Here is a 13,340-nt window from a genome sequence, read left to right as displayed (position 1 = left end):
TCCAATCATATATATCAATTAATTCATAATTTTAACCGATTAAAGAGTCGAACCCTACCTCTGTGAAGCATAGATCACACAAAAAATACTGGATGAGGTTTCTGATTGGTCAAGCGGAGCGAAAATATCGACAACTCGGTAGTTTCTCCCCTCCTTTGGTTTGGCCAAACTGGTTCCTGGTAGGAGTAGATATACTTCATGATTTCACCAAACAAAACACACGTTACCACGTACAGGAGGAAGATACGGTCACTTTTATCTAATCAGAATTTTTGTGGGGGGTCACGGATCTCAAGAAATCAAGCTCGGAAAGTCAGAAATCAACCAAAATCCTCTCTTTTCTCTCCATGCATGCCTCAACTATTCCTTGAGAAAAGAGAGAGAATTTTGTGCTTTTATATAGCTTGATTAGTGACTACGTGCAACTTAATCAAGGGGAAAGAGGCATGTATCGCGACATATAGCAAATTAAGTGCTGCGCGTCGCGAATTTAAACCGTTGAGTCAGTGAGGTTAATTTTTAAATATCTTGAAAGGTAATTAAGGTAATTGAACATGGTAAAAACTCAATTAATTATCTCAAGTGGTGATACTTAATTAAAATAAGGATTGGGTAAATTACTAATGTAAATGACATTAGTAAAGTCGAGCTTTTACAATCTTTCGGGACCGATATCAAGTGACCATCATTCGTCAAATAAAATTAAATAATAATAGAATATTAATATTACATTATTATTGATGTTATTTAAGGATTGCAGAAAAAATTTATCATAGACGTTACGCGAACAAAACATAAAACTCGCATACGCGAATCTCTATCGCAAAAACCAGGATGTTACACTGGGCGCCCAACCATGTAACCCACATGGGCGCTAGGCACCTACGTTCTATGATAGACCTTTTTGTCCTTTGAAGGTGCTGGGCACCAGTTGTGAAAAATAAAAGGAAAAACAGGGTTTTGAAAATACTTAGAGAAGAAATATAAGCTATTAAAGTTACTAAGGTAAAATGCAGTTAATTAAAATATTGAGGAGCTAAGGTAATTAATTAAAATATTGGTAAGATAAAATGTAATTAACTAAAGCTTATGGATTAAGTCATAAACAACAATTCTGAGATTAAATCTAATATTTAAAAGATATAAAAAGAGTTTAAGTAAAAAGTGAGACAAGTACGTAAGAGTTTAAGAATATGGCAATAATTATAGTAAAAGACGTAAAAAGATAATTTCAAAGTCTAAAATGTAGAAATTTTTTTAATAAAAAGTCTAGGATAAGGTAGGAAAAATTATGAAAGATTAATTAGGATATGAAAAAAGGAAAAAGATTAGACGAAGTATAAGGTACTTGAAAATGGTTTGAAAAAAGATTGTTAAGGTGAAATTTATGAAATGAATATGAAGGTCAAGGTTTTAAGGAAAGAATGCTTAAAACAGTACAGAGAAGAGAGTAATGAGTAATGAAGAATAGATAATTGATTATTAGATACGAAGGAAGATATAGAAATGGTAAGAGAGAATTAATGGATTAAATATTCGCCTAGCAAGGATGAGAGTTCCGTCCTGCTTGCTTAGTACACAAATTGTTAAATGTCTAAAGGTGGGAAAGCCCGTGAATGGAATGATGAATTAATTTGGAAAGTACCCACGAAATGTTTGATCATTGAATGTGGGGACACCCACGAACTGTTTGAGTATTGATCTTAGAGATGTCTACGAATTGTTGGATCGATGTTTTTCTTTATACGTATATTATGGCTTCAAGCTTTGCAATGATTGCCGGTGGTCATGAACTGGTGGTATTCTTAACCACATCGATACATATTCACGAACAGTACACAAAAGAAAAATATATCTAAGACTGGTTCTTAGGTAATATTGGATTGCAAGGTATAAACCGACACATGAGTTTCTGGCCTACATAGGACAAACATGTATATGCTTGTTTATGCATATTTACTCTACTATGTAATTTGTGTGAATGTTGGTGTTTTCTGTATTTCCTTTCTGTATGACATTTTCTATATTTATGCTGTTTATCTATTAAATATTAAAGAATTAATAAACCTAACTAATAACATCTAACCTTACTAAGAACCCCTAAATTCTTATCCCTTTCTCCCCTTCAGATGGAGCACCAGCGGCCCAGTAACGATGTATGATCGTGCGGAGGAGTGATGGATATTATTTTGCTTGTTGACGACATTCAGCTTGGCCCAAGTTTTGAAGACATAGAGTATCCATCCTTCGCTTTTGTAGTCTAGAGGGATTAAGTGGGTATAGAGATCAGACTAGCCCGGGTTCCAATTTAGGAACTTGTTGGACAGGTCAGGACTTGAGATATTATATGTATGTATAAGTATATAGTTATTATCTAGCTACCTCTAAGAGTGTCATAACTATATGATGTAAATTGACATGCGATGTGTATATGTGTGATAGTTTTAAACTGTTTTATCTGTTATTACCTATGACTTATCTTTGAATGTCTCTACTTATCAAATCAAATGTTTTCAAAGAAACCCGACAACACGATCATGTTTTAACATCGATTCATGCTCACATAATAAATAATAGTTAAATTAAGAAAAGTAAGTTAGTAATTCTTAGCTTCCAGTGTGATCATGACGTCCTAGAAGTTGGGTCGTTATAGACACCGCAGTGCTAGAATTCTCTCACGGATTCTAGCCAGATGCCCTTCTACCACTACGGATGACGATTTGGCCTAATAGTTTGACGCCGTGAATATTATTTTAATGTCTTTCAAAATGCAATCTAGTTAGATATTCTTTTTCAACATATGTGTTTGTGGATCTTAAGTTTTTCATTGATAGGTTTGTGCCAAATAACAATGCATGTTCACAGAAGTGAACTAATGTCATTAAGCTGATGTACAACCACCTATGGCTGAGCTACAAGAAGATCCCTACTGAGACTAGAGAGTATGGTTTCAAAAGTAGGCAGTAAAAACTCAACATATTCAAACCTTAGCTAATTTATATATTCTATTTCGTTTAATTATGTATTTAGTTTCGATTAACTTTTGCTAAATGTTTCTTTGTGTAGGAGAAATTTATATGGGAGAAGACTCACGATGCCATGATCAAGAAGATCTTCAACCGTCGGATGGCTAGGCGGCTTCAGCAAATGATGCAGAAAGTATGTGAGAGAAGTGACCACCTCACTATTTGGCTCTGCCTGGACATTAAGAATGCACTGTACATCCATTGGGAGACTAATGAGGGGCACCATCTCACAAATAGAGCTAACAGGGCATCGACCAGATCTTCGAAGTGTATTAGTAGGTCAGTGACTTTCATGAAGATAAAGGCCAAGATGGTGTGTAGCTTGTTTCATTTTGTTATTAAGTTTATTTTGTCTTTGATATTTAATGTCATTATTACTTTATTTAACATATTATTTCAATATGTATATTCTAAGTCATTGGATCGTGATGTGACAACAGAGACCTTCAAGTATACTCACACCTTGAAGGAGAACAAGGAGACGCTTGCTGATCAGCAGTCTACAGATCATTATGTGAGTAAACATTATGTGATATAAAGTTTTCAATTAACTATTGTCCTAATAAAAACATATGTTACACAAGAGTCCTACACGCAAAGATTGGAGGTCATAACCCAGTAATCTCAGCATACTGGAGAGGACAGCAACAACTCCACTGATTCAGTTGACGATCCTGATATAGTTTGGCGCGAGATTACATCTAAGTCGTACAAGAATCGCGTCTACGGGTTGAGATCATTCTTTGTCAACAACCTCTATACCTCAATATTAAGGGCTTCATCCGCCTTTGCCACCAGCACTGTCAAAGTCGAGGATAGTGTCGATTTGAGAGAGCAAGTGTAGAATCTCACCCAGAGCCATCACCGACAAGCTCAACAACTGCAATAATCCGAGAAGAGGTATAACGAGTTCCTCGCAGTGTGTCAGACACAGATTCCCTCAGGCTGGAGCTTAGGCAAGAGCTAGAGCGGATTAGGCTGATGCAACAACAGATGGTGGTGTACCACGAGCAGATGCTTAGCTTGCTGGTGGCAGTAGCGTTGTTGGAGGGATACCGACATCATCGCCTAGTCCTATGCCTCAGTAGGACCAGGAAGATGACAACGACAACGACTATCAGGATCCGTAGTGATTAGGGTTTTGTTCTAGATTATTTGATTTATTTTATTTATTTGACTTTTTATTCTGAACCTACACTTGATATTTAATAAAATCATTATTTGGTTTCTATTATTTAGAATTTTACTCTTAATTGTGTAAACAAATAAAAAAAAATTGAATGTGACTACTAATTGTGTTAAAAAAATAAAAAAAATTAAATTTATCATGGAAAAATCCAATGGTAGGTCAGTGCGAAATAATGTAGTGGCACTAAAATTACGAGCAAAAAATTTTCGCCATTAACCAAATAGTTTTTGGGCAAAGAATTCACCAGTAATTATCGTCGGATTGAGAAATCTGATGGTAATTAGTTACCGGTGAGGGTTATATTGTCAAATTATTTTCGTTATTCTGTCGGTAAATTCGATGGTATTCAACATTTTTCTTATAGTGTATTTAGAGAGGATTCATGCCACCAAAAATTAAGTTATTTGCTTGATTTGCTTTAGTTTGCTGGGTGAATATCAAGAAAAGATAGTGCTGATTAGGTGTTCTTGATTAGAATAATAATATGTGTTATGTAACAAGGTTGTTGAGAATATCTTTTACTTGTTTTTTAGTTATAAGTTTACGTGGTAGGTGTGGTGTGCTTGGTTGAATGTCTTTAGTAAAGTGTGGATTATTTCAAGTACACTTAAGTAACACTTCAAAAGTTGGACAAAAGTATCTGGTAGAAAGAAAGAGCGAAAGAAGTAGTTGATTGACTTTTCTACTGTCATCTGGAATATTCGACTAAAAATAAATGATAAGATCTTCAAAAACAAAGATTTAAGTGTAGCAAAAATTATCAACAGGTCTTTCACAAGCTATAAAGAGTATAATAATATTGACCCCTATAATTATTTATGACAATACTAGCGATGGCTATAGATTGAATTTTTTTTTTAATTTGTTATTGTTAGATATTTTGTTCGTTCTATTTTCTATGTTCTACTTTATTATCTTGAGCTCTTTTATTTTAAATAAAAATTTGTATATTTATAATATCAAGATTAAAAGCAAAAGAATATTTCGTTATCCCTAATCATAAGCACAAAATATATTAGCTGACAATCTGCTAGCTTAAGTAAAGGTAATTAATTAAAATATAATAATTAGGGTAAAAAACCCAAATGCGCCAAGGGAAGATCATTTTTATCCAAATCCGCCAAATGAAAATCTGAGACATCGATCCACCAAAGTACAATTTTATATAATTTGAATCAATAAAATTCGAATTAGAATTACACATAATTCGAATTGATACACTTCGAATTACTCCCAAGCACTATTCGAACGTAGTTCGAATCAACTAGCATCGAATTATGCATGCATGGTTCGAATTATATTAATTCGACTTACTTAGATCACGTGGCTTAGGGGAGTTCGAATCGAATTGATTCGAATTACTCTCATTTGGTAATTTAAAGTAATTCGAATTGAGTTAATTCGAATTACGTATATATAGTGCGAATGGACTTGATTCAAATTACTGTGAGGAATAGCTCTATATATATGAGGTGTACGTGAGTTTCTCTCAATAGAGGGATCAGATGGCTGGTGAGGATAGTTTTCTAGTGTTGGTTCACCACAGAAGATCGATTAAGAGAAAAACTCGATCCGGTGTGAAGTTCACCGATAAGGATCCTCTCTGTATTATCGCGAGGCCTAGCTATGATGACCTTGTTAGCTTTGTATTGCTGAAACTTGGTCTGGAAGGTGTGAAAAAGGGTTAAGAAGTTTTTCTATCGCATTCCAACCACGGTGCTCCAAGATACCGTGAAGTATGACTGTTTCACAATCGGGAGTGATGAGGACTTGCAGGTCATGTTTCATTGTCGCCGGCAGTTTCCCGAGGTGAGGACACCGGAGCTGTTGGCAAAGTTGGTTGATGTGGTTTCCAGTTCGGGGGGTTCGAACCGGAATATGCACGCTGTAGCCACGGTGGCCGGTTCTAGCTCGAGACCTGCCGTTGCTTCTTCCTCTGTCCCTGCGTACGAGCCACCGATCCAGCCTGTTGCCTCCCCTTCGTTCGCTGTTGATCTCAGCGGCAATGTCAGCAACGAGGTTGGTACAGGGGAACATCTTCCGACCCCAGTACATTGTGCTACACCAGCTGGTGTTAGAGACAGATTGTTTGATGATCCAGATGATGATGATGTTGAGCCAGATCTGATTGCCGATGACAGCGGCGATGATCTCGGAGCGAGTGACCCGAGAGGGGCTGCAGGTGGATCTAGTTCAGGGACACAGCAGTACCCACCCCATTTTTCATCATTGGACCTAGATGTCATGAGGCAGGATGGGCTTCCTGGGCAGGTTGCTGGATTTGGCACTAGAGATGTGGACGGGTCTGCTGGTATGACAGAGTTCCAGGTTGGTCAGCAGTTTCAGGATAAAGATGAGGCCCTGTTGAGTGTGAAGACTTACAGCATCCGCCGAGGGGTACAGTGCAAGGTAGTTGAGTCTGACTATCGCCGGTATGTGGGAAAGTGTTCTGAGTTTGGGAATGGGTGCACATGGTTGATTCGGTTGAGTCTCCGGCAGCGCAAGGGCATCTAGGAAGTGAAACGGTACAATGGACCGCATACGTGTCTTGCCACCTCTATCTCCAGCGACCATAGGAATTTGGATTATCATGTGATAGCGACATTCATTATGCCAATGGTGAGGGCTGATACATCCGTCAACATTAAGGTGTTCCTAAATGCCACCGCCGCACACTTTGGATTCAGGCCGACGTACAGGAGGGTCTGGATGGCGAAGCAGAAGGCTGTTGCCGTCATCTATGGTGACTGGGATGAGTCGTACAACGAGCTCCCTAGGTGGGTGTTAGGAGTCCAGTTGACCATGCCTGGTTCAGTAGCAATCCTTCGGACATGCCCTGTTCGAGTTGGGGGCCAGTTGGACGAGTCTAAGGCTTATTTTCATAGGCTGTTCTGGACGTTCCCACCTTGTATTGAGGCATTCCGTCATTGCAAGCCGTTGGTGAGTATTGACGGCACCCATCTATATGGTAAGTATGGGGAAACGTTGCTTGTCGTAATTGCACAGGACGGGAACTCCAACATACTCCCTGTGGCATTTGCACTAGTTGAGGGTGAGAATGCTGATTCGTGGTCCTTCTTTCTCTCTCACCTCTGTCAGCACATGACACCGCAGCCAGGTCTGCTAGTTATTTCAGACAGGCATAACGGCATCAAGGCCGCGCTTGAGGCTCCTGATGGGGGATGGCTACCTCTGGCTGCATACTGAGCATTCTGCATTCGACACGTAGCAGCCAATTTCGCCCTCACCTTCAAGGGCAAGGATGCTAGGAGGCTTCTTGTGAATGCAGCATATGCAAAGACCGAAGTAGAGTTCGATTACTGGTTTGACATTCTGCGCTTTGAGAATCCGGCGATGTGTGACTGGGCGAACAGGATTGAGTATTCGTTGTGGACACAGTATTGTGATGAGGGGCGCAGATTCGGACACATGACGACCAATATCTCTGAGTGTGTGAACTCAATCCTTAAGGGTGTTAGGAACCTCCCTGTGTGCTCGTTGGTGAAGGCCACATACGGTAAGTTGGCTGAACTATTTGTCCACAAGGGGAGGGAGGCACAGGCACAGCTGGGTACCGGACAACAATTCAGTCAATACCTGGTAAAGTGTATCGAGGCCAATCTGAAGACGGCTAGGTGCTTCACGGTGACTGTGTATGATAGGGATAACTCGGAGTACACAGTGGCAGAGACGACTCTGACTGGTTCGTTCTCACTAGGAAGCTACAGGGTCTCACTGAGTTCTCAGACATGTGATTGTGGGTACTTCCAGGCACTTCATTTCCCATGTCCGCACGCATTGGCATGCTGTGCCTACTCACGTGTTACTTGGCAGCCATACATCCACCCGGTGTATCGACTTAGTTCGGTTTTCAGTGTATACAGATGGGTTTCACTCCTCCCATCCCGGAGGGTTTCTGGCCACCTTATGACGGCCCGACCGTTATACCAGACCCAAATATGAGGCGTGCGAGGGAGGGTCGTCCGAGGTCCACTCGGATACGGACCAATATGGATGAGGCAGATCCGAACTAGCCCAAGAGATGTGGCCTCTGTAGGCAACCCGGACACACTCGCCGGAGTTGTCCACAGGCCGGAGGACCCAGTCATCTAGTGTGATATTTACAGTTATGTCTGGATTTGTGTTCTACTTTGTATTACTTTGATCACCTGTACTTTTTTTCTGGAAAAAGATGTACTTGGTTTCCTAACTAGTAAGTTTTCAGTGTTGAAAAATCCGTCTCGTAGAAGACATGTATGTTATATGTGTTTTGCTATTATGGAAATAAAATACATAAGTAAAATACACATGTTCTCACTGTGACTAATACACAATAATGTAATGTTAAACAAACTTTTGCATGATCTGATGGACAAACAAAATAAAATACAACAACGATAATGAAATGATATAACATACAACAAAGAAAAGGAAATAACATATACAACGATACATAAATCATCTAAAGAGGTGTGACCCCGTGCCACAACGGCGTGGAACTCGTGCCCTATGACCTCTATGGATAAGGGGCTCCTCGTCCTCGATCTCGTCCTCCTCGTCCTCCAGGGGTGGCTAGTCAGGCGCCATAGGCTGGACATGTATGGGCCTGGACGAGGATGGTCCGGCGACTGAATGTGATGCACCAGTGCGTGCAGATGCTGGGGTCCCACCCAAGGCGAAAGGCTGAACAGGGCCCACGGAGGGAGGCTCATTCAGATCGACATCTAACGCTTTCTGTGTCCCCGATGTCTGTCCCCGTCGACGGGCAGCGTCATCCTCCTGCATGATGGTGGTGATCTCATCTAGGAAATGTGATCCACCAAAATCTGCGTCAATCCCATCACCGGCAAGAAACTCTGAAAACATGGATCCCGGAATGACCCATGGGGTAGTCTCCTGACCAGCCCTGGTCATCAGCTGGAACACCAACGAAGTAATCTCTTAGAGGCCCCTCTCCAAGCCCAGTGTCAGCATGGCTCGATGGATGTCCCACATCGGACCCATGCCACTCTCCACCAAGTCCGCCATGAGCGGGCCTAACACCCTCCACTGCAGCCCCTACTCCAACGGCATGATCAACACGATCAGGCATATCCTGCCTAGGACCCCCTCCGCCTGCCTCCACGCCCTCGTCGTTGACCACCGCCCCTCCCGGCCTCGTCACCCTCCTCCATAGCCTGATCCAGCCATCTCCACTCACGCTGGCTACGACGTGTCCCGACTCGAGCTCTCCTCTCAACACGACGCCTGTCAGGAACGTCGTCAACTCGGTCCATATCTGGAACTCGGCCGGCACCCTTCTGCGTCGCCTCAACTGGAATAGGAATACCTCTCGGATCCCCCAGGTACATCTCAGGTTACAAGAACCTCTTCCCATGCTGATGCCACCAGGCCAAGAACTCATATGAAGGTCCCGGGTCAGCAACAACGTCGAATCGTAACACGTGGTCCGCACGTGTCTCCCAGTGAAGGTGCTAATGCTGTAAATGGGACGGGAACCAACGGTCACCACCTCTCCCGTCCTTCGACATCAAGAAGTCGATGTTCAGGGCGGGATGTGAGAGAGGCTGTACGCCGCCGAACTGCGGTAACACTCTATCAACCTGATGCCACTCAACCACCACAAAATATTTCAGGGACGTCAGACACCGCCATAACATCGTATGCCGAGGCTCCAAGACCTCCGGATGGACAACCTAGAGGACGTCGGGTGTGCTATAGGGCATCCATATAAACTGAAAAAAGCAAGTCAAACCCATTTGTCGAATTCGTTAAACCATATAAACTGAAAGAAGCATTGACTATACATACGAGAATAGCTTACTTACATCCCGAGCCTGTAACAAGTCGATCCTCAGTCGAGCCATCTACACCCGAGGTCCCTTCTCGCTAATCCCAGGATTGTAACCTGACCACCTGCGTAGGAAATTAAACACGGTACTGCATTAGTGAATAATTCTAAAAGGCATAAAATTGTATGAGTAATTGACAATAAATCAAATAAAGATAAATAGTACAATACGATAGTCGTACCTCGAGGCAAGGGGCCAGCTAAACACATCATACCCAGCAGGCCTAAAACCAGGAAAACGCCAAAAGATCCAAGACTGAAGTAACTGTAACGGCCCAGCTAACTTCACTACATGTCTGTTGGCTACTCGGCACATGCACCGGTACAACCATGCTAGTGCCGCCGACCCCCAGCTATAGCCACCCATCTCCTCAAGCCTAGCCACAAACGGTAACCATCTGATATGAATACGATTGCCGGACTTGTCGTCAAACAGCTAGGTGCCCAACAACATCATGATATAGGCACGGGCATAGCGCCTGACCGTCTCCTCATCTGCCCCCTCGGGGCACTCTGTGAAAGTCTCCTGGAACCAGGTACAGTTCACTGCAAACTTTTGTATTTGGTTCGCGGGAGGTAACACACCAAGCAACTCATGGAACCACTGCCAAGTTGGCCTGCCACCTCTATGTATACGTGGAAGTCTGCCAGGCAACCACTGACATAATGTCCGTCCACTGACAACCCCAACTGGTACGCGACGTCCTGAAGGGTGATGGTGGACTCACCGAAGGGCATGTGAAACGTGTGCGTCTCCGAACGCCACCGCTCTACGAATGCACTGACAAGGGACTCGTCCAATCGGAACCATCTGTCGTTCAGTCTCGCAAGATGGTATAGTCCTGCCATTTGCAAGTACGGAACGTACCTCTCATCAAGTCGCATCCCCTGCTGCCGCCGCATGCTCGATATGCAAGGCTGGGGCTGCGCATTACATGAACCGCATAATTAGAACGACTCACAATACCACTAACGGATAAAATTCACGACGTAACCAAGTAACAAAAAAAATGCAATTGGAGATATATCAGTCCACAACGAGAATTGCAAACAAAACCCGCAAACATAGACTGCATCTAAATTCCACATGCAAAAGTAAATTCTACTAAACCGCTAGCAAAACCGCAAGCAAAACCGCACACTCAAACCGAATCCAAAATATTAGAAAAATAAACCACATGCAAATTCACTTAATAAAACTACGGGCAAAACCACTCATTAAACCACTCATTAAACCACGGACAAATCCACTTACAAAAATCACGGGCAAAACCACTTACATAAACTGCATGCACTACAACTAACCAAAACCACTGACATAAACCGCCAATAAAACCGCATTTAAAACCGCTATCATAAACCACATTAAATACCGATTTACAATACCACTAACATATACAAATATAATAAACCACCATCATAAACCACTAACCTCGTCGTTGATCACCCCGGCTATATGAGCGACTCCATCCAGTCGATACAGCCTTCCCGGATCGTCCCCCATCGCCTAAGTATGCTGCTACAGACTTTCTCGGGCCGATTTTGGGTCACTTTCTTTGGAATTTTGTGGGGTATAAGATTGGAAAACTGATTCGAATGAACTAGGTTCGAACTCCTTTTATAGGGTATTCACTTGTAATTCGAATCAATAAGGTTCGAATTACCTATTGTGCCGAAATGTGAGTAATTCGAATCAATACGTTTCGAATTACAACTTGTTGCAATCTGAGAGTAATTCGAATCAATTCGATTCGAACTACCCTAACCCACGTGATCTAAGTAATTCGAATTAATATAATTCGAACCATGCATGCATAATTCGATGCTAGTTGATTCGAACTACGTTCGAATAGTGCTTGGGAGTAATTCGAAGTGTATCAATTCGAATTATATGTAATTATAATTCGAATTTTATTGATTCGAATTATATAAAATTGTACTTTGGTGGATTGATATCTCAGATTTTCATTTGGCGAATTTGGGTAAAAATGGTCTCCCCTTAGCGCATTTGAGTTTTTTACCCTAATAATTAGTACCAAGCAAGCCATGTTAAGTAAATTTGAGTTTAATTTTTTTCAATGTTTTAGTTAAATTTTAATTAATGGAAATAAAATATTAGAAGCACATCAATTGATTCAATAATAGTATAACAAACTACAAAGACCATCTACGTTAACCCACAATAGTTTGGATAATGTGTAATAATTAATCAAACAACTTATAAAAAAAATTTAATCAAACAATCTTAAATCCCTTGGAAAGAACGCAAGATGATTTAGAAAAAAAATATATATAACCATTATGCTTCCACTGCCGACAGATAATGCATAATAGTAGCACAGACAATTCAACTGGTGTGTAAAAAAGAAAGGAAAAAAAAAACAGTTCAAAATTTCAAATATGCCGAACTTATAACTAAGTTTATCTTGTCGTAGTATTACAAATCATATGATATTATATCATTTATCTTTTGAAATTAAATCTTCAAAGAAATTAATTCATTCAACTTTAATTTGGCCGAAAAATAATTGACCCAAGGGTACAGTTAATGAAAGCAAACAAGCCATTAATGGCATAGCATCTTAGCGAAGAGCCAGTGAATCTGAGGTTAGTCCTGAACAGTGAACATGATTTACTTTGACATATTGGGTGAAGTGACCCCTTTGGCTTTAGGAACAACGTTAAAAGAGGTCTTGGCCTATCACCAACTTGGAAGAAGCTACGCCATTGGTAATGGTGTTGGTTTCTTATCAGAGTAGGCCGTGCCATTCCACCTATAAACAGAAATTTCTTCTGGACAATGCAGATAGAATTCCACCTATTAAACGGAAAAAGACATTCTTATTGGGGCCACTAACTCAAAAGGCATCGATTCTTCGAAGTAAGTAACTGTCTGCCATATGCATTTGGAGCTTTACAGAAAGAAAGAAAGAAAGAAAGAGGACTCTGTTTCTGTTGATTAAACTCATGCTTTGGTGGACCGGCCGGTGACCTACTTCATTCCCTCAACCTGAAATCCCATCATTCACATGAACATGTATGTTTTCATGTCAAAGATAAGGCCAATGCTATTGTATAGAAAGGAATTTTTTTTTTACACATAAAAGACAAGTGTCACTACCACATTAAATTATACTGTTACAAAAGTCATATCTAAATTTATAAAGAGAAAGTATGGGGAGATAATGATATTAGTTTATAATGTGTATAATTGGAGTAAAATTGGAATTTAAATCAGTTAATAATTAATTTAATTAATCTATTTTATATATTT

At 40.8% G+C, this 13,340-nt stretch overlaps 2 protein-coding genes across 2 annotated transcripts; one reads left to right on the top strand and one right to left on the bottom strand.

Annotated features, from left to right (window-relative positions):
- The first annotated feature begins 6,831 nt into the window (after positions 1–6,831).
- LOC112735151 (uncharacterized) lies at positions 6,832–8,178 on the top strand. The gene is made up of 3 exons (XM_025784719.1): positions 6,832–6,942; positions 7,222–7,333; positions 7,448–8,178. The coding sequence occupies exons 1-3, from the start codon at positions 6,832–6,834 to the stop codon at positions 8,176–8,178; spliced, it is 954 nt and encodes a 317-aa protein (XP_025640504.1).
- Positions 8,179–10,082: 1,904 nt separating this feature from the next.
- LOC112735150 (protein MAIN-LIKE 1-like) lies at positions 10,083–10,969 on the bottom strand. Its single transcript, XM_025784718.1, has 3 exons — positions 10,652–10,969; positions 10,249–10,502; positions 10,083–10,131 (listed from the first exon to the last, which is right to left on the bottom strand). Exons 1-3 carry the CDS (start codon positions 10,967–10,969, stop codon positions 10,083–10,085), a joined length of 621 nt encoding a protein of 206 aa, XP_025640503.1.
- Positions 10,970–13,340: the final 2,371 nt, after the last annotated feature.

The sequence above is a fragment of the Arachis hypogaea genome, chromosome 13, assembly GCF_003086295.3.
Source record: "Arachis hypogaea cultivar Tifrunner chromosome 13, arahy.Tifrunner.gnm2.J5K5, whole genome shotgun sequence".
Taxonomy (NCBI): domain Eukaryota; kingdom Viridiplantae; phylum Streptophyta; class Magnoliopsida; order Fabales; family Fabaceae; genus Arachis; species Arachis hypogaea.
The sequence above is the reverse complement of the archived record's forward strand: the minus strand, read 5'-3'. Positions and strand labels throughout refer to the sequence as shown.

Bases quoted from the DNA above. Each gene is read 5' to 3' on its own strand.
- LOC112735150 (XM_025784718.1), bottom strand. From the start codon at position 10,969: ATGCGGCGGCAGCAGGGGATGCGACTTGATGAGAGGTACGTTCCGTAC. The intron at 10,503-10,651 runs GTGTGTTACCTC...TTGGGCACCTAG, and splicing joins GTGGTTCCATGAGTTGCTTG to CTGTTTGACGACAAGTCCGG. The intron at 10,132-10,248 runs GTACGACTATCG...TTTCCTACGCAG, and splicing joins AGCTGGCCCCTTGCCTCGAG to GTGGTCAGGTTACAATCCTG.
- LOC112735151 (XM_025784719.1), top strand. From the start codon at position 6,832: ATGGTGAGGGCTGATACATCCGTCAACATTAAGGTGTTCCTAAATGCC. The intron at 6,943-7,221 runs GTTGCCGTCATC...GTAATTGCACAG, and splicing joins GGATGGCGAAGCAGAAGGCT to GACGGGAACTCCAACATACT. The intron at 7,334-7,447 runs GTCTGCTAGTTA...GACACGTAGCAG, and splicing joins GCACATGACACCGCAGCCAG to CCAATTTCGCCCTCACCTTC.